This window comes from Argentina silus, assembly GCF_951799395.1.
Source record: "Argentina silus genome assembly, chromosome: X".
Taxonomy (NCBI): Eukaryota; Metazoa; Chordata; class Actinopteri; order Argentiniformes; family Argentinidae; genus Argentina; species Argentina silus.
Window position 1 is genome coordinate 20,853,554 of NC_139653.1, and position 21,099 is coordinate 20,874,652.

At 43.5% G+C, this 21,099-nt stretch overlaps 1 protein-coding gene across 3 annotated transcripts in view; it reads left to right on the forward strand.

The window, feature by feature from the left end:
- Positions 1 to 20,279, forward strand: part of arid4b (AT-rich interaction domain 4B) — a 36,012-nt gene extending 15,733 nt beyond the window's left edge. For 2 of the 3 annotated variants that reach the window (XM_083695731.1, XM_083695732.1), the window contains exons 5-24: positions 289 to 379; positions 809 to 888; positions 1,249 to 1,340; positions 2,654 to 2,795; positions 4,257 to 4,336; positions 7,303 to 7,379; positions 9,034 to 9,182; positions 9,326 to 9,398; positions 9,488 to 9,582; positions 9,763 to 9,860; positions 10,184 to 10,391; positions 10,628 to 10,839; positions 13,196 to 13,378; positions 14,305 to 14,389; positions 14,508 to 14,715; positions 14,879 to 16,111; positions 16,412 to 16,522; positions 17,026 to 17,250; positions 17,464 to 17,610; positions 17,784 to 20,279. In XM_083695731.1, coding sequence (XP_083551857.1) covers positions 289 to 379; positions 809 to 888; positions 1,249 to 1,340; positions 2,654 to 2,795; positions 4,257 to 4,336; positions 7,303 to 7,379; positions 9,034 to 9,182; positions 9,326 to 9,398; positions 9,488 to 9,582; positions 9,763 to 9,860; positions 10,184 to 10,391; positions 10,628 to 10,839; positions 13,196 to 13,378; positions 14,305 to 14,389; positions 14,508 to 14,715; positions 14,879 to 16,111; positions 16,412 to 16,522; positions 17,026 to 17,250; positions 17,464 to 17,610; positions 17,784 to 17,935 — 3,741 coding nt within the window. In that variant the 3' untranslated portion in view covers positions 17,936 to 20,279. The remainder of the gene's footprint in view (positions 1 to 288; positions 380 to 808; positions 889 to 1,248; positions 1,341 to 2,653; positions 2,796 to 4,256; positions 4,337 to 7,302; positions 7,380 to 9,033; positions 9,183 to 9,325; positions 9,399 to 9,487; positions 9,583 to 9,762; positions 9,861 to 10,183; positions 10,392 to 10,627; positions 10,840 to 13,195; positions 13,379 to 14,304; positions 14,390 to 14,507; positions 14,716 to 14,878; positions 16,112 to 16,411; positions 16,523 to 17,025; positions 17,251 to 17,463; positions 17,611 to 17,783) is intronic. The other variant, XM_083695733.1, reaches the window with a different exon arrangement.
- The last annotated feature ends 820 nt before the right edge of the window (positions 20,280 to 21,099 follow it).

Here is a 21,099-nt window from a genome sequence, read left to right on the forward strand (position 1 = left end):
CTATGCCTTTAAGTGCTTCTTTAAAGCTAAACATGTTCTTCAGTGAATTTACAACAACATGAAGATGTTTATTGTCAGTACAGAAAAAACACAACAAATTGTTCAGACATTGAAGCTCTTCTTTTTCTACTCCTGTAAAAGCAATTTGCCCAATTCCTTCAACCTGGCATTTTGTAAATGTATTCTCATCCCCTTAAAAATGAAAATGTAAATTTCACAACAATTGGCCCAAACCTAGCATGACATTATTACAGTGTCCTGTAGAAAGCAGTGTCTCTTTGGTTATAGGTGGGTGCTGTGGTGGAGGTGAAAAATCAGGATGGAGTATACCAAGAAGCCACCATCAACAAATTGACAGACGCCAGTATATACACTGTTGGTAAGTTGATATGAAATAGCTATTTTGCCACTCCTGGGAATCAATGTGTGCACTGATCTTACTTGCTGACATTTAATAAAGTCAGCCCCCAAAAAAGGGAAAAACATTTTTTGGGGTATCTTTTTCTCTGTCCTATTTTCTAGACAGTCTGTTCCAGCTCATAGCTTTATTACAACTTCAAGGATCCCTGAACTGACTGTCACTGCTTGGGCTTGTGTGCCTCTGAGGACCAACAAATTTGTTATCATCAAATCATAAAACCACCAGACTGTATTAGAGTGTGACATATTTAGTAACTGAGAGAGAGGTTTGTTTGTGCCACATATCGCCCTGGAGGAGACGGAGGGTGTGAGTGTGTACTGTAGACGCTGTGGCCTATATTTTGCTTAACTGTTTCCCCCCCCCCCCCCCCCCATCACCACTTTGCAGTGTTTGACGATGGTGATGAGAAGACCCTTAGGCGAAGTTCTCTTTGTTTGAAAGGAGCGCGCCACTTTGCAGAGAGCGAGGCAAGTCCCCATTGGTGCTCTCCCACTGTTTTACACAAACCTGGACTCTTGGAGTTCTATGGAAAACAAATTAGATGGCATCACTGCTCTTTTGAGATTGCCAACAACCACACTTCAAGTCTTGCTGTTTTTGCTGACGCTTCAGCAAAAAAATATTAGTAAAATACTGTTTGAGTTGATGGAAGCAGCAAAAGTTAAATAGTTTTACAAATGCAGCACAGAATATTTCCATCAAAAAGGCCACCTATTGTAGATATATTGATGGTTGTAACATGCACATAGACAGTACATGAAATTATTTCTTTATGTATGAGCTTTGATAAGATGTTGCCTAATATTCTGCTGCTGTCTCTGTCACAGACACTTGATAGGCTTCCTCTCACCAACCCCGAGCACTTTGGTACGCCCGTCATCGGCAAGAAGGGCAACCGTGGCCGGCGATCTAATCGTGTGTGAGTATTTGCTACCCTGTTCCAAGAGCTTTGTTAACTCCAGACTGGGCTTTAGTTAGTACTTTAGGGACTGCGCTGCTTTTAACATTTGACATCCACTGGTGTTGGTGGTCAGTAACAGGCCTCTTAGTATAAGGATGCTTTCTCAAACGATAGCTTTACTCCCCACTTGCCCCTCTCCAACGCCACTCAAACAGCCCGTACGGTATATGCAGGAGATCCTTGCTGCATCGTACACTTGTGTAGGCCATGTGTTTACAGTATGTGGGAGAGAGAGAACATCACACTTTCCGTATGGTGCAGCTGCAGTGGTTGTGATATTTTTTCTTGTGGATTATAGTGGATGTTTCATGTCATGATCCTACCTCTCCAAGGAGGTAGACATTCTGGCAGGGAATTGAGCTGGCGAGGGGGTTTCAGTTAATTGGGGCTCCTCATGGTATAAAGAGGACACTGCAATATAATCTCTGATCTTACGTCCCTGATAGTACTTATAGAAAAGTCAATATTTTTCTGAACATTGATCCTGACGTGGAGTAGTCCCAGCTGCACATTAGCACCTTGGTAGTCCCAGCTGCACATTAGCACCATGGACTCTTTTTTAGTGGACTAATATTATCTTTACCTCAGAATAACTTTAATAACCCATAGTCACAGTAAGCAGGGAAATAGCTGAACTTACTGAGCTAACTGTTGTCTATTTTAGTTCAGACATGTAGCTCATACCGTGTAAATTATAGTACACCAGGGGTATCATTAAGTCTTGAACATCTACCTTCCCTCTTAACTTGAATAGTCATTGGCTTATGATTTACTTTCTCCTGCTTGTTATAGAAAATATGATTTCCTAATCTGATAACCTCTAGTGACACTCCCCAGCTGCTCCCGAGTGTGTCTGTGTATCAGCATAGTGAACCTGTGGGAGGACTGAGGGGTGGCTGGGCTGCTGGTGCTGCCTGCGTTGCTCAGACACGTGGCTGCCTGTCTGGTCAGCATAGTGAGAGCAGAGCTCCCCCCTTGTGGAAACTGGCCTCTGAGTCAGGCTCTGTATCAAACAGCAGCAAATTAGTTGGCTCATCAATAGAGGCAGGCTAATGAGTGAGCCGGCTGAGCCCATCAACAGAGTATGCCTAATGTGGTGTGTGTGTGTGTGTGTGTGTGTGTGTGTGTGTGTGTGTGTGTGCGCGAGAGGTGTGGGCATGCTATGCAGTTGTGTGTGTCTTTTGTATTTGCTATGAGTAAATTACCTTTACTAGAGTTATCCTATTGTTTGTTTTTTATGAAGTTATTCATATGTCTCCTCTTTGCTACAGCCAAGAAGAGGAGTCATCTTCATCCTCCAGTGAAGAAGAGGACAGCGACCAGAGGCAGAATGAAGATCTGTTTGGCAAGGTGGTGTGTGTGGAAGGGGTTGTCACTGGGGACAAAAAGAAGACCACGTGGTACCCTGCACTGGTGAGCCTGCCATCATCCATCTCTCTCTGCTACACTTCCACAGTCAGGGTTCATGCTTTTGAAGACCCTGCTGGGGTTTGCCATTCTATCTAGCCTGCTAGTTGTGTAATGTGCAATGTAACCTTGATTTAACCTCTCTTTCGTCAGCTGTAATTTGTCAGTTAAAAAATTAGCAGTATCCCAAAATGCCTTTATCAAATTGCTGATTTGCACAAAAAAACTATGGATTCGCAGGATTACATTTAGCAGTGTAAAGAATTGGAAAGAAACACTGCTCAGCTAAAAGGACTGAGTAAAAATAACTGATGTTACTTTGAGTAACGTGTAGAGTGTAACAGTGCTGACAGAGTGACTGGTTAATGTGAGAGATATCAGTCTTTTCCGGACATTTTCTCTAATCTCTTCTCACAGCTCACAGCTAATAGCATGTGCACACAATACAATTGTCATAGGTGTTGTTTGTTTATGTAAGTGGTACATTCAGAACATGGGGTGGGGGGGGGGGGGGGGGGGGAATGGGAGATGGGAAACTGTCCCTTTAATGATTCCTGTGTAGTCAGCAGGACTCCGCCTCCAGGGTTTGTTGTTCTTGGCGTGCTCCTGCTGCCTGACCTGTTCCACACCCCTCCTGGTGGTGGTCTGGGGAACTGTATCAGAGGTGCACAGCATGATTCGTTACAGTGCGGCTGTATGGCATCATTAATGCAGAAAGGAGGAGTGTTAACTGATAGATGCCTTGAAGCAACACGTGTGTGTGGTGTGCGTGTGTGTGTCTCAGGGTTTCATTCAGAAGATTTGTCGCCGGACAACTTGACCAATAGCAGATTCTTTTTTTTCTTTTTTTTACTGGACATGTGAGACAACTTCATGCCTGGACCCGATTAACAGCTGTCAGTATCAAATAACGAGAGAACAATGTAATGCGAGATGGAGGAGGGTGAACTCACCACATTTAGGCCATTTGTCCCGATTCCCATTTCCACAAATGACAGAATGATTATAACATCAAACATTTAAAAAAGGATCACGTCATAATTGTGTGTGTGTGTGTGTGTGTGTGTGTGTGTGTGTGTGTGTGTGTGTGTGTGTGTGTGTGTGTGTGTGTGTGTGTGTGTGTAACAAGCAGGCAGTCAACAGAGACAGGCAGAAAGGTGTCCTTGTGGAAATCAAGTCTGTATTTCAGCATCCAGTCTGGACTGTGGCACTTGTAGAACACCCACTGTTGTGCTCCTCAGCAACAGTAAACAGCAGCAGGCCATGCTGTGTGTGTGGGCGAGAGAGGGGGGAGTTTGTTTACTCTCAGATCAGTCTTAATCTCTCTCTTCTCCTGTCCTCATTTAAATGGCTCATTGTGAGTTTTGTCATCCATGATTAATGCCCTTAAAGATCCCTATTCACTCCTTCTCTCTCTTTCTCCTTCACTTCATCCCTCGCTCTCTCTTTTCTATGAACAATAACAAGGTCATCTCCCCGGACTGCCATGAAGATGTGACTATGAAGAAGGACAACATCTTTGTCCGCTCTTTCAAGGATGGGAAATTGTGAGTCATCTGAAGTTCAAGTGATAATAAACTTTAAACTTTTAAACTTTAAAGCATTGATGTGTGTAACATGAACCTATACAGATGTTCGTTAAGAGACATTATGTGAGGGAAATGTTTTGGAGGGTTCTGTTGAGTCATACGCCATTTAGATAAAAGACACGGGTGTCTTTTATCCCTACCTTTGCAAAATGAGAAAAGCTCACGTTGAACTACATGCAGTGTATCCAGTTGGAGTGAGTGGGTAGAGACAGGCTACCCCTCCAGAGCCTACATGTCTACCCTGTTAGCGAGTGGAGTATTGTTTGCCCTGTGACTGGTGAGGCAGTTAATGGAGCTGGCCTGTGAGTAGCCTTCACCCAGCAGCCCACACAGAGACGGTGAGAGTGAGGGGGAGCCCTCTGTATAGGCTGCTCTCAGGAGGTGTGGACAGCAAGACTAATTTCTGCCCACTCTGTCTGGACCTATATCTACTTTTAAGACTGTTTATATATCTGTTGATTGATGATATACCAGGCCATATCACCCCTCTAGGCAGTATTTTAAGCTAGCTTCCTAATACAGCTCAACAATGTGGCCCTGAATCTTGCACAAGTCAAGCTGAAGACATATTTGCAGTGATATGAGTGTGAAGAGGGCCTTTATCAGCTGTAGTTTGGCTAGTCGGGAGGTGAGATGTAGAGCTGATGAGAGAGATAAGATCAGGGATGATTATCCTGAGAGGAAATGGAAGCTGTAATTCACTCTAGCTCATGGGTGGCCTTAGAGGTCGCTACCTTATCAGCCTGTCTGCATAGTGGGAGCTGCTTTTGTTAGGGGGAGTTGGTGGTTACCAGATACCTATGTAGCTTCCATAAATTGTCAGATTCAGTTTATTTATTTGTTGCCTATAACCTACTGGGCAATTTCTCAGTGGCATTGACAGCAATCTGTAAAAGTCTAATTATTTGTTCTCATGTCCACTCAAGTTCTGAAGAAGATATTGGTTCTGTGCTTTAAGGGTAAAGAGCAGCAAGAGAGGAGTCATTTTCTCCATGTCAGTGTTTTAATTAAAGGGATAGTTCAAAGTTTTCCGTGTTAGACCTCATTTCCACTCATTTGGAGTGTTGTAGGCTTATCCACTTTTTTCAGTCAATGGAAAATGAGGTCTAACATCGTACTTAAGTCAATAACAAGCATGTTTTTAATATTACATCTACCTTACCAAGAACAACAAATAGCTCTAAGTAGCAGTCAAACTTTTTTTAATGTCCTCCAATCAGGGGAGAGGGTGGTAGGGTTTAAAAAATATTATAATAAAAAAAGAAGACATTATGCAATAAATACTTTCTGATGGAATTTAATTGCCATCTTCCCATTCTAAGCTGATCTATCCTTTAACAAAAACAAAACAAAATCTATATATACAACAAGTAATGGGACAGTGAAGCATTTTTTCTTCATTTGGTTCTACACTCCATAAGTTTGGAGTTATTTTAAGGTTAAAGTTGAGATTCTCAGCTTTTATTTTATGGTATTTGTGTTCATATTGGTTTCACCATTCAGAAATTACAACACGTTCTATTCATAGTCCCCCTATTTCAGGATATCCAAAAGTAATGGGACAGATTTATCAAATGTCAAAATTAAGCACTCATGTTTAGTATTTGGTCGACATTCCTTTGTATGCAATAACTGCCTGAAGTCTGCGACCCATTAACCCCACCAGATGCTGGGTATCTTCTCTGGTGATGCTCTGCCAGGCCTGTACTGCAGCCATCTTCAGTTGTTTGTGTTGAGGTATTATTGCCTAAAATCTTATCATCAGGAAATGAAATGCATGTTCAATTGGATTTAAATCTGAAGATTGACTTGACCAATCTTTTCACTTTTTGGCCCTGAAAAAACTACTATGGGAGTATGTTTTGGGTCAGTTAGTAAGTTCTAGTGGCAGTTATGCCAAACCTAACACCCCCTGCACCATGTTTCACAGATGAGGTGGTATGCTGTAAATCTTGGGCAGATCCTTTTTCCTCCAAACCTTCCTCTGGTACATAAGATTTATATGATGTGTCCTCAAGACTCTTTTCCAGACCTCTGCAGGCTTTTTAGTTACTTTTTAGCGAACTGTAACCTGACCATCCTTTTTGAGGATAACTAGTACTTTGCACCTTGTAGTGAAGTGGCTGTAGTTTGGCTGGTGACGTATTCTGCAGATTGTAGTCTCTGACACAATCACACCTACCTCCTGGAGAGTGTTCCTGATCTGTGGGACAGTTGTTGTTGTTTTTTCTTATGGTGAGCATTTTTCATTCATCCACTGTGTGTGTCTTCCTTTGCCTGCCAGCCTGTTTATGATTGCTGAGCTCACCAGTGCTTTTTTTCTTTTTAATGATGTTCCAAACTGATTTAGGCAAGCCTAAGGTTTTGGCTATGTTTCTGATGGTTTCAAATTGGTCAGCCTAATAATGGCTTCCTTGACTTTCATTGACACCACTTTGGTCCTCATGTTGACAGACACCAATTGCTAACTCCAAAGGCAAATGCAAAACCTAGAATCAATACTAGACATTAACAACTCTCTTATGCCTGCACAAATGATGTGATGGAACACACTTACCAGAAACATCTGTCAAGCCAATTGTCCCATTACTTTTTGGTACCCTAAAATAGGACTATGCATAGATAGTCTTGTAATTTCAGAATGGTAACCAATATGTACACAAATACCATCAAATAAAAGCTGAACAAATCATTCTGTTAGCGAGCAAGAGAAAAAGAAACAAGGCTGCCATCAACACTCCCGTGAGAAGTATCGCACGCTGGCTCACAGCTGGTCTGAATGGTAATACCCAAGCTTACTTGCAAGAAGCTTTTTTGCCTTGGAATTTACTTGATAAAGTGGTCCCATCTGTGTGTTATGTCTGCAATAGACAATAAAGGTCTGGGTTCTGTGGGTGCTAATCAATGTTATGTCTGCTTTACAGCCACACAGTGCTGCGGAAGGAAGTTCGTGAAATGGACAGTGAATCTCCTCCCAAAGCTGATGCAGGACTCAAGCCAGGTGAGGTTAGACTGCAGTCTGGTCAACAGAGGATGTCTTAGATTTTTACTATCTCTACTGTGAACACCATTGTCTGCCTTTGAGAAAGCACGGCCTGGCAGAGAGTGCCGGGAGGCAGACAGAAGAAAGAAATCTGTTGTTTTTGTTTTGCACACAGTGGTGAAGGGCTTCTGCCACCTCAGATTATTTTTCTGTTTGAAACCCTCATCAGGCTGTCTGTAATGTGCCCATGTTGTCTGTGTGGCAGCACCACCTCCCTCATAATTACAGCTGGAAACATTATCAGCCTCTTAGTTCTCACTGGCAGTTGACCTGTGATTGTGACATTTTATGCTGTGTAAAAGAAACAAGCAGGTAGTTAAGTAGCCACTTAAGGCCACCTGTGAAGGTGAATGCCAATGATTCAGCTGCAGGGCTCCTGCTGAGTTGACTTGGAGAATCTTTGAAATTTTAGACCTGTCATCTTGTTCCTGTCATTTTAAAAAGCAGTGTTCCTGAGTTATCCTTGAGAGCTCAGGTAGGCTAGTTATTGTTTTGAAGCTGTAGCTTATCTGGATTGTTTGTTCATTGTCTAATTAATGTTTTATTGTAGTCTAGCGTTCTTCACTCTTGGTCTTAGAGGGACATAGAGTGTGTGAGTTGCTTGCCCAGTCAAGTTGTGCTCTAATATCTGATTCAACTAATCAACAGGTGTGTTTAAGGCTGGACTATGATTAGAGGCTACACACACAGCGTCCTTGAGGACCAGCAGTGAACTGGTTGACTAGTTAAATATGACACTCAGAGACAGTGCGGCATAGACACATGATGGCTGAGACACACTCCATGCTTGGTCGACCATCATAGCTGTGTGAGTGAGTGACAGTCATAGGAGGCGCAGGGGATGTGTTGCATTATTTATCTGCACTTCTCTTTCATTGACAAAAAGCAGCTGTTTTTGGAATTGCAGTCTCCCCGAATTTCCCGTGATTGCATTTGATATTTGGATCAAACTACGTGGGGCGCGTTGGATGAATTAGCCCACACCCCAGCGATATAACAAGTTAGGGTATTCTGGAGTTGTACACCACTATGGACAGCTACATTGTCCTGGATAGAAAAGCCAGAAAAAAACCTCATAATATTACAATTTAGGCTATGATAGCAGGTTTTAGCTTAATTAATCGTGTTTTCATTTACCAGGAACAGTACAATTTCAGTTAGATCTCCTATTCTCCTCATCTGCTGCACTGCTGACCACAAATGTGCGTTGTTGCCAAAGGTTTGCTTGAGGTTCACTGCTTTTTTCCACTTCTGGTTAACTGGTCATCACTAGTGGCAATTAATTAATTGTTGCCAAAGGTTTGATTCTATGTTTGACATGCAAGTTGTGGGTGTCACTCAGGGGGGCGTTGCTGCTGTACGAGTAGTCTGAGGCGTTTGTTCATTTACCAATGTTTTCAAGTGCTCTGATATAGTTGTAGTGTTTTTTTGGTAATGTGCACCTTGTGTAACATGGTTTGTGTGTGTGAACCTTGTGTAACATGGTTTGTGTGTGTGTGTGTGTGTGTGTGTGTGTGTGTGTGTGTGTGTGTGTGTGTGTGTGTGTGAACCTTGTGTAACATTGTTTGTGCGTTTGAACCTTGTGCAACATGGTTTGTATTTGTGTTTGAAGCACTCGATGCGGCTCTGGAGTTCCTGCGGCAGGCGGCGGTACCCAGCACCTGGAGGACAGAGTTGAAAGACGAGAGTTCTAGCAGTGAGGAGGATGATGATGAGGAAGAGGAAGAGCAGGAGGAAGATGCCAGCAGTGAAGAGGAGGAGGTAATGTCAATGTGTACCTCAAATAAAACAGTAAACGAAATTGAGTAGCTGCTTCGATTCCTAATCTATCAAACATTCCCAGGTTATGACTATGACAAACCCCTCTGTGTGAGGTGTCAAACTCACCAGTTCTCTGTCTGTAGGAGGAAGTGGAGACTTTCCCTGAGGAGAGGGAGAACTTCCTGCAGCAGCTGTACAAGTTCATGGAGGACAGAGGTGAAACTGCCTCCTACTCACTCCTTCTGAAGCATATCAATAGTCCAAGGGTTTCATCTACTGACCATACCCTCTGTGTCCTCCCTCAGGAACCCCCATTAACAAGAGACCAGTGCTGGGCTACAGGAACCTCAATCTCTTCAAGCTCTACAGACTAGTGCACAAACTGGGAGGCTTTGATAAAGTCAGTACCTCACCCATAAGTTATCAAGTTGTTGTCCCATCTTGTTATCTTGTATCTCTATTAGGACTCCTATGTCTTATGTAGATGTGATTAGCCATTATCTTTTGTGAATCATGTTGGGTGACATACAAATCATTTATCTCTCACTCCATATTTCACTGTTTTCCCTGTCCTGAGCAGATTGAAAGCGGATCTGTTTGGAAACAGGTCTACCAGGATCTGGGAATCCCTGTGCTTAACTCTGCTGCCGGCTACAATGTCAAGTGTGCTTACCGCAAGTACGTATCAACACCCAGCAGATGCAGCAATTATTCTGTACTGCTGTACATGCTCACTGTGACCTGAAGTGCTGCTTGTCTGGGGGGGTGACCATGTTGACACAGACACACACACCAAGCCTCTCCCTTCAGAGAATTGACAGTGATGTACTCACACTGCCCTGAAGTTGTCCTGCTGAGGTGTGTGCGTGTGCAGGAGGGAACTTGTATGGGTCAGAGGGATTATTTGATGTTGGTATCTTAAGGTTTATTATTGATAACTACCAACCAGGCTTAGTTGTTGTTTTAGAAGCATTCCTCTGATGTGTTTACCTGATTTGCAGGTACCTGAATGGGTTTGAGGAGTACTGCACCTCCACAGCTATCACGTTCCGGATGGACCTCCCCCTGAAACTGGGGCCTAAAGTGGAGGGCAAAGCTGAGGGAGAGACAGGGGGTGTAACTGTGACCCCTGTGGCCTCCAGCTCAGGGGGAGAACAGAAACCTCACTCGGAAGGAGAGCACAGCAGTGCACAAGCCATAGTCTGCAAGGTACATGTTTACAACATACTAGCTTCATCAATCACAACATGCTTTTCAACATACCTCTCTTTGTCCAATAGACATTTGTGTTTTTTTGCTGCTTTTTGTTTCTTGCTGCTTTTAGATGTATCCTTCTCTCCCTTTATTCCTGAGAAATTTATTTCAGCTTCACTATCTTACGAGACTCCAACTAACAAAGCTAAAAAGAGATATGGGGTAATAGCATAATTACTCTCTCCTCACAGGAGGAAAAAACAGAGGCGAGCAGAAACAAAATGGAGGCAGATGCCACAAAGGCTGAGCGAAAGGATGGTGATGATGACTGTGATGAAGATGATGAAAATGAAGGTCACAACAAGGGCGCAGCTGATGATGAAGGGCCGTCAATGGCTTGCCTTGGAGTTGAGAACATCAAGCTAGAGCCCGAGGAGGAGCAGGAGGGCAAGGACATCTCTGGGTAGGTGGTTCTACGTGGTGGTTCTTCCCGCTAGGGCTGGGCGGTGGTAGTATCCTTAGGACATGGCTCTGTGGCCACACTTCAGCTGACAGGGTGCACCAAGGATGTCCATAACAGATCATTCCTGCATTTGATCTGACCTATTATATTGATCAACCTACAGGGGAACACTAACCATCATAGCGACTGATTATTTCAATGTCAGTTCAAAAATTGTGGTTTGAATTTATTTTTGCCCAGACATGAGATCATAAGCACACCCTGCCAACTGAAGAGTGAAGGCTCTACTGGCCTCCTCTAGAGGTTGTTCCCCTAACCACTTTACCACTGTAGACAGAGGAGCAGGGGGCAACTTCCCCTCCCTGAGTCCTCTACTCTGGCTGAGCTCTGCCCCACTGCCTCTCTGCCCTTTGTACCCCTCTTTCTTCTCATGGCTGAGCAAGCGCCAGCAGGGATGGCTCAGAGTACCAAAGCTTGACGGCCTCTATTTCCAAAACCATGTGGTGTTGGCTCTCTCTCTGTGTCTCTGTCTCTGGGCAGGGGTCTTTAAACATGGCCTGACTCAGTCAGTCAGCAGAGCAGAACTCACTGTGGAACATGGCTGTCTTCCTCTCTCCTCTCTGCTGTAAATACTTCTACTAAAGCTTTCTGCTCTCAGCTCGGTGCCTTTTCTTTTATCTATGGCTTTTGGTGTGCAGCTTTATTCACTGTCTCATTTCAGTAGCTTTGTCACTCATGCGTTTCTAGACATAAACAGGCTGTTTTGTTGGGTTCAAATCGCCACAGTGATGTCCAGATGTGGTCTACATATTATGGTTGTTTGCGTGCACACTGCAATCTTGGGGATATCGACTATCTTGGATTGTCAAATGTTTTGTTCCTGTTTTGTCTACACAATCCTGTCAATAAACATGCACTGTTGAATATAGACAAGGCCATGTATCTAACTTAGTGAAGGATGAGACTCAACAATAGTTAAGACTAGGCTAGTTGCATTGGGGTTTGTAGATGCCCATCAATCTCTCTCGCCAAGTAAAAGAAAACCTTCTAAGTGGATAGTTAATAAACAAGTTACATGTACTTTCATACCAAATTTGACACATGTTCACATGACTAAAACATCCTCCAGGGAGAAAAAAAGAACACTCCTTACTCATATATTATCATGACTGCCATAGCTGAGGGGATAGACCATCTCACTGACCTAAGTTGGCATACGTTGTTGGGTTGCTCTTGGTTGCTTTGTTTTGGATAGTATTGAAGTGTGTTGTTCAGAGTTGACTGGAATGTTTTAAAAACAGGCCCTGTCCAGACTCAACCCAACACTGCTGCAATTTCAGTGTATTTCCATGTACGGCTGGTAAAAAAAAAGAAAAAAAACTGTGGTCGTCTGTGCCTTGCTCTCAGTCCTTAGTAATCAACTAGACTACTGTTGCGTCTGTATGAGTCAAACATACAGAAAGAGACCTGCACACTGTTGAATAGGAAAAAATCCAATGTTGAAGCTGACATTTTAAAAATATATATTTTAGAATGTTCTTTGAAGCCAAATCATGTCATGTCTAGATGAGACAACCAGTTGATGATATCTGCTGCTGTGAGAGTGTTGTAGCATTGGGTTGTAGGTTGACTGTAGTAGTGTGTAGTGTGGCTGTGCTCTTTGGGAGTGGCCTAGATTTGGACAGCCTGACTTTGCTTCCTCTCTCACACTGAAGTCTTCTGTGACTGTGTCTGCACTAGCCTCAAACTGCTGTGCTGCCAACCTGTGCTTTGCTGTGCCAACATGTGTAATCTGCCCGCATCCTTAAATCCTTACCACCAACCCACCCCTCCAGCTCTATGTCCCCTTGTGGCTCTATGTCCCCTTGTGGCTACCTACAACTGAGTCAAGTCAATGAGTGTGAATGTGAGTCCCATGTGATGTGTGGCTGTAGAGTTAAAAACCTTGTAGACTAGACCAGATCTTGATAATTATTTTTGTGGTGGAAGTGTGTAGTGGTAATTGATACTAATACTGTCCCAATTATGCCCTCAGAGAATCTTGATGAAACATTCTAGGTGTATTTAAGGGGTTTTAGGATGTGCTGGACCTGCATGACAGGAGGAGAGGGAAGGGAGGAGTTAGGGAGCAGGCTGATGACCCCTTAAGGCCAGATTGAGTTTTGGGAGGGGATAATATGATAGTGACAAGGTATGGATCTCTGGTAGATTTAGAGTCAGGGACTAAGACTGGGTTGGGTGGAGTGGGGCTGGTGTGTAGGATATCTAGGGGCAGGTAGTGAGGGGGTGGTTGTGGGGTTATGGTGTCATTTTGGGCAGCCTAGGGCCAGGAAGTGCTGAACTGTCTTTCTTTCAGGGATGACAGCAGTCAGGAGGGGGAGGAAGGGGAGGAGTTTGAGTGTTACCCCCCGGGGATGAAGGTGCAGGTGAGGTATGGGCGAGGCCGCAATCTGAAGACCTACCAGGCCACTGTGAAAGAGGCAGACGTGGAGGGGGGAGAGGTGCTCTACCTGGTGCACTACTGTGGCTGGAACATCAGGTAAGGCAGGACCTGGGGATTATCACCTAACGCCTATTCACCCTCTAGAAGAGATCTGTTAGCTACCTCCAATTACAGGGATTACCTTCAAATGGGTATTCCCATGGCAATAACAGATATCCCTCCCTCTCAATTCTATTTCACTATCGAACACAGTCCCTCTGTGAGGACCCTGGTAATGGATTACACTGTGGCCACCTAGTGGCAGAAATCGAGAATTGGGTAAATCTGTAACATTGTTGACATTTTCTCTCTCAGTTTGACCGAGTCCCCTGTCTGTCTGTCCATCCCCCCACTGTCTGTCTCATTGTAGTCTAGAGACGGGTGGAATTTTATGGAAAGTCACTTTTCACAGAGGCAGAATTATGTAGTCCTGAGCAACTCTGGAAGGCCTAACAAAGTGCTGCTAAACTCACCTCTACCTCTCAACCCTCTCCCCCCCTCCCCACTGGGTTAGGGTAAATGCAGTGTTATGTAGAAGTGTAGTTGACATGAGGGTATCATGAGACAGACAGTGATCAGCTTTTCTGCTTTTTCGTGAGACAGATATAGAGATGTCATTGTCTCAACGTTGTTGTGTGGTTCTTTATAGTTAGAATTCCATCAATTTTAGAGGGATTTTCTGTGCATTACATGTGTCTGTGGTGTGATGTTGTAAGACTCCATTACTTCTTCAAATCCAAGTAGTACCTTTGGAACTTTCTTGAATAAATTGTTTGTGGATGTTGGTTTTCATAATGATTTCTATTCATTAAGGTTGTCTTTCCATAATAATGTTGGATCTTTCTTTGCTTGTGATGCTTTTGTACAATAATGACGAGTGGGGTCAGATGTTTTAAAGGTGTGGTGGCCTGTATGAGAGAGAACTCTTTATAATATCTTAGTGTCTTAGATCATTCACCTCTTGTCTTTGTCTCTTCCATCAGATATGATGAATGGATCAAAGCAGACAAGATTGTGCGTCCGGCTACTAAGAATGTACCAAAAATCAAGCACCGCAAAAAAATAAAGGTATGAGGATGGCATGGGGAATGTAGTTCTTTCTGAAAATCACTTAAAATTTGTGTTACATCGGAAATGGTTAACATTCCATGAGCCCTTACATTTTTCACTGTTTTCACTGTAACAGAACAAAGCAGAAAGAGAGCGAGACAGGTTGGAGAGACTGAATGACAGAGAGGACCTTGGCCCTTCCCCCAACAACAACCGTGTCCCTCGCCCCAAGTCCAGCACAGCACATGATGTTTTTTCCAAGATGGAGGAGGGTGAGGACAAAGGGACTCAGCAGTCTCCAGTCAAGTCAATTGAAATCACTTCTATCCTCAATGGCCTGCAAGGTAGTAACACCCATCAGCCTGTAATCCTCATGTAGATTTATTACAGATAAGGATTATTACATTACCTGGCTGGCAGTGATTGATTTAAAATGTATTGTATTCTCTGTGGTTCCAAAGTCATTCATTATGTGTTAATGTGGGGTGCTTGTTTTGTTTGCCTCAGCCTCAGAGAGCTCTACAGATGAGAGTGAACATGAGGATGAGGAGGGTGATGGTGATGAAGATGATAGTTCAGGCCGCAGTGGTCTCAGAAAGGATGATTCCCCAGAATCCCAGCACACATCAGAGCGCTGGGAGGGAGGGACCCCATCGGATGTGTGTAAACCCCCACTGGTCATGGGAAAGAGCCAAGAACTAATCAGCCAGGAGGGACCAGAGGTGGCTAAGCGTAGAGGCCAACCAGAGCTTGAGGGAGAGGGTAGTACCAGGAAGAGGAAGTCAGAGGGTCCAGTTGAGCGGACCACTAAAGGTCCATCCAAAGCCAAGACCAGGAGCACCAGGAGTGCAGACTGGCTGCCCGGAGGCTCCCCCAGGAAGACAGAGGAGAGAGGCAGTGGTCCTGGGGAGGAGAGAGTGGCCTCATCCAGCAGCAGCTCTGAGGATGAAAGAGCTCCACCTGCTGAACCCCAGACTGAGGAGGGCGACCGCAGCCGTCCAAAGACCAAAGGCTCTCCCTCCAAGAAGTACAATGGGATGAAGGAGAAGACCAAAGGTGGGCGGCCGTCTGGATTCTGGGAGATCCCTGAGAAAAGGGCTAAAATGACAGTGAGCACAGAGGAGAGGCCCACCCGCACCAAGGGCCAGAAAGATGTGTGGTCAAGTATTCAGGCTCAGTGGCCCAAGAAGACCCTAAAGGAGCTGTTCTCTGACTCTGACACAGAGGCTGCCAACTCTCCTCCCCCGGCCGTGTCCTCAGGCCTGGAGGAGTCTAGAGTGGAGCGGGATGCAGGGCAGGACGACGAGGCCTCAGAGGAGCAGCTGGACAATGAGAAACTGCAGGAGTTGCCCAGCAGTGGCAGTAACTCTGTTCTCAACACACCACCAACCACACCAGAGTCCCCCTCCATGGGGGGCAGCACGATGGAAGGCTCTAGCCAGACTCAGCCCTCCTCTCCTCCGCAATCGACAGCCCCTGCCCTAGCCTCAGGGTCCCCATCTGCCACCTTGCCCCCAGGACCCATGCAAGAGGAGGGTGCGGGGGGGCGCAGTGAGACGGACAGCAGCACAGTGGAGGTGGAGAGTCTAGGTGGGGAGCTCCAGGACCTACCCCAGGATGATAGGGCTGGATCCCCTTCCAAGGCCTTTGACGGAAGTCTCTCCTGCAATAGTAACAGCAACTGCAGCCTGGAGCTTAGCAGCAGCAGCAGCCAACAGGAGAGCGAACAGAAATCCAAAGGTAAGCAACAGTGAAGGGGTCCCCAAAGTATAGGAGAAGCTCAGAGAATTCCTCTTACACTAATACATTTTTAGACTCTTGTTTGTTTGCATTAGGACATTTTATCTTATGTCTAATACGTGAAACATATTATGAATAATATGTATTCAGTCAGCTTCTATTTGCTGGGTCGCGTTGCTGATGGTGAATAGTTGTTTTAATAGTTATGGTTGGGTGCTCAGACTGAAACATACTCAGCTTTCTCACTCTCTGCTGTTCCTCTGTCCACATGCACACCATGTTCATGTCTTTACATTGTAGCATCTGCGAGTCAGAAGCGACATAGAGAATTGCAGGCAGCCGGGGCCTCAAAGAAACACAAGCCAAACCGAAAGAGCTTAGGTGTGCTTCCAAAAAAGAAGAGAAAAACAGGTAAGTATGTCCCCTGAGTGTGTGTCCTCCTGTCTGTGAAATCACCTCCGTTTCCTCCCTGGTATCTCTCACTCTCTGTCGTTCTCACCCTGCCATTGGCATCAGCAGTACAATTATCAGAGATGGTAAGATGAGCTGTATTAGCAGCTGGGATGTTTGTGAGCAAGTCTTAGAAGTAAATTCATTGCTTACAGTTGGTAATTGCTTTTTGCTTGGAGTTGTCAGAATGAAAATGACCTGTTCATATAATTCATATATTTTAATTCTTGTTTTTATGATTTTGTTGGTGTAGAGTAATTAATTCCAGAATTAATATAAATACAATTAATATAAATACAATTAATTAACTAATGCAATTAACTTAAATGGATAATAGGGACTAATTGAAATGTACAATACTACCATTTAAGCCTTTGAGACTGTGATGTTTGAGTTGCATAAATTAGTTGAAAGGTGTCAATTGTCCCTCACCACCATCTTTACTCCCATCTCCTGACCCTCAGCTCACAGCAGTGACAGTGAGGACCAGTCTGTTGGTGAGGGCACTGCTAAATCACCCGCCTCCAAGACCAGTACACCCAACATGAAGGCTGCCATTTTGCCCAAGTGCCCTGGGCGAACCCCCCCATCAAGCCATAAGTACCACAAGCAGGGGGACACTGATCACCGTCACCATCGTGAGCACCATGGCCGGATGCCACGGATCTACAAGTGGAGCTTTCAGATGTGTAAGTGTTCCGAAACTAACTACGATTCAAACAGAGACAACTGCCATTCAGAAACCCAGATAAACACTATTTTAAATGAATTAGCTTTGAGACCCATTCTCATCTACTATCCAGTTTAGTTTTCCCAAAATCTTTTGTTTTTGATGTTGCATACTTGGCATAACCCATTCCTTAGAGGCCTAACTTTCAAATCTACTTTTATTCTTAATCTAGCGGACCTGGAGAAGATGAACAGTCTGGAGAGGATATCGTTCCTTCAAGAGAAACTACAGGACATCCGGAACCACTACCTCTCCCTAAAGTCTGAGGTGGCCTCTATTGACCGCCGACGGAAACGCATGAAGAAAAAGGAGCGAGAAAGTAAGTCACCTAGTCATGTCATGAAGAAGGCCCACCATTTTTGTTTCCCTGGTCTTATAGATCTATAGATGACCCAATGACCTACATTTAGTTTCCCTTGGATATTACATATATTTAGGTCTGTAGTACATTAAATCAAGGACTGTTCTGAATACTATGTTTTTGCTCTGCAGGTACAGTAGCTGCTTCTTCATCATCGTCCTCTTCCTCTTCCTCCTCACCGTCCTCGAGCTCCCTAACGGCAGCTGTCATGCTGACATTGGCTGACCCACCAGTGTCCTCCTCCTCCTCTCAGAACTCTGGGGTGTCGGTGGAGTGCAGGTGACAGGATGTCCCAGGAGCCACATCACTGAGCACTTAACCAGCACCCTGGCCCCACCACCCCCGTCCCCTGCCAACCGGACAGACAACTCAACCTACATACTGTAACAGGGGCACAAACCAGACCAGAGACAAAAACTAAACAAGCACTATTTTCTATTGACAACTGTTTCCTTGGCAAGCTAATTGCACTTAAGTGCACTTTTATGAAGATTGAGTGGGGGGAGAATACAACAAAAAAGTACAAAATGTTTTGGTTTTTTTTCATCCCTTAATTGATGACCATTTACAAGAAGAATTGTGTTCTTCAAGCAATAATTCTTTCCATCTTATAGGGTTGTTTTGTATGGGTGAGGGATAATATGCAGTAAATTCCCTTCTCTGTTCTGTCCTCATTCCCCTATGTTGCGCTAGCTACTTGTCATAGGGAATGCAGAAGGTGCATATTCAATGTAACCTTGTCACATGTGTTTCTGTCCGCCTTTATTTCTAAGGCTAATGCCCCTCCCAAGAACAATGGCTCAACCTCATGGTTCTCGTATAGTAATGGTGCTCTGTAAGCACTCAGCTGTTGGCTGGTGAGTAACCTCGCCCCAAGGCTATTAAGCAAAGCGAGTATTAGCCTGGGATAACACGACTCAAACCTGGCCTTCGTGGGAGTGAACTTACTGAGTAAAGTATTTGTCTGCTAAATGCCATAAATAGGTAAACAAAGGCCAAGTTTGACTTGTTGGTCCACCAGACCTTCCGAGCATATTGGGCGGAAGTGTCTGTAAACAAGATTAGCTGGTAAGAGTTAGGGCTTCAGAGAAGTGTACTGTAGCTAAGGTAAATACACTGACGGCCATGAAGCAGATGACATTTGAAAGATACTGTAGTGCCTTGTTGTTCTTTTCGGGGCACTTATAAGACAGATCAGCACTTTCCCTCTCCTCAGAGTCTGACTGTGTTGATCCTATTTTCAAAACAGAAGGTCTTTGAAATTGATGTCTCACTTACAAAAGACTGAGGAACAGTGAATGAATGAGAGGCAGGACAGATGTTGATGGTTTTTATCAGCTTATGGTGTTATTGATATCAAACCTAATATGATTGTAGAGGTTAATGTGGAAAGAAAAGCTTTCTGACAGCCAGGATCAAATGTAATCTACTACTGAATATACCCATACCATGTGGGTAAAGGTCAGCAGTTACTATGTGCAATGTTAGCGATGACAGGTTTAATCACGCCTAATGGAGATGTTTCATCATTTAAACTGTTCAGCTTTTTTAAACACTCATGGTCTTTGTTTAATTTTTCTCTCTCTCTGTTTTAATCACCCATTCAGATGATTTATATATACTCCACATCAGAGTTTTATTATATCTGACAAAGCACCTATATCTGCAGCTGGATTTTATAGACATGTGGTAAAGAAATGTAATGTACAATCCCAGGTTTGCAATGGGTTCCTCCTAGACTGTTGACATTTAAATTATTTTCTGATAAAGGTACTTTAAGGTGTGCCCTTTGGTACCCCTCTCAGCAATTTTATTTACCATGAATGATGTTATAGCTCATCAATGGGACCTCAGTTCTTATAAACTCCCCACAATCACCCCTACCAAAAAAAAATAATGTTTCAATTCTGTCCGACATACTGCGACCAGGGAAATGGGAATGATATTGTAAATGTGCATTAATAACAAAAAGTTATGTATGTGTATACCATGAAGACATCTCCAGTGTTTCCTTTGTATAGACTCCCCACTGTATGATAACCTGAAGGTTCTGTTTGGCACTTGTATGTAATTGTATGCCTTTGTTATACATTTGTATATTGAGAAGAGTGTTTTGAGTCAAGCTATTTAATATCTTGCACTGTTAATAACGTGTACTTTCTTGTACAGACAGTTGTACTGTTTTAACTGTAGTTTCAGTGTAAATACTGAGGGTAAAAGCATGTCCGTTTTGCCCCTCTATTCTCATTCTTGTCCTCGTGGGGACAGGATTACTTGGTTTCATTTGTTATTTAGTTTTATTGTCCTGAAGTTTTTTCTAGACCGATTGTTTGCTTTGTTTCTTTTTTTTTTCTTTTTCTTTTTTTTTTCTTTCTGTTAGCTTGTACTTGTATCAGAAGCATTTTGTGGTTTTTTGAAGGTTATTAGTATTTTCCGACCTGTACATAGGCTATAAAGTTTTATGGACCTTTATGGACAAAGATATGGGTAAGAAAGAGTAAGAGAAAGTGATGAAGCTTATTAAAAAAAAAAAAGCTCTATAGTATTTATTAGGCATCAGAGGATGGTCATTGTGTAATTTATTGTACAAATGTAAGCAAAAAAGAAGCCTCTGTTTTAAATAAATGCCATAGTTTGTGAAGTTAATTGTCAGTGTTTGTGTCTTGAACATTATTGTGTATGAAAATTGGCTGATACCTTCCCAGCTCATAGAATGTCCCACCCAAGTTGAATTCATGGCGTACCTCATGCTGTCACATGTAGTAAATGGGAAAGTTTAGCCGATGCCTTCTATAGTAATATATCTCTGATGTTCTTCCTAGTGGATATGTCATACCCATCTCAATCTAACGATCGAACAAGTAGACAGAATTGATCACCCCAGTGTCTGACCAAAAGCAAAACCTGCGGTATATAGCCAAAGAGGATGAAACCAAGAGGTGGGGCTTTTAATATTTTGGGGTAACGCTGCTATAATGGATAGTATCAGAATGCATTGTGGTATAGGTTCTAAATAGAGACCAAGGTAAGTGAATGAGAAATGCACAGCAAATGGTCCTCCAAGTGACTTTTGTAAAGAAAAAGCTTGACAACGACTATTTCCTTACATGACATACAGTGCCCTGCATTTTTTCTTATTTTGGCTCTATACTCAAAAAGATTGGATTTGAAATCAAACAATTACTATGAGGTTAAACTACATATTTTCATCTTTTCGTTGAGGGTATTTGTGTACATATTGGTTTTACCAGTTAGAAATGACAACAGTTTTTATAGTCCCACTATTTCAGGGCACCAAAAGTAATGGAACAATTAGCTTGACGTGTTTCTGGTAAGTCAGGTGTGTTCCGTTACATAATTTGTGAAGGCATGAGAGAGCTGTTAATGTCTAGAATTGATTCTAGGCTTTGTGTTTGCCTTTGGTGTCTGACATCATGAGGACCAAAG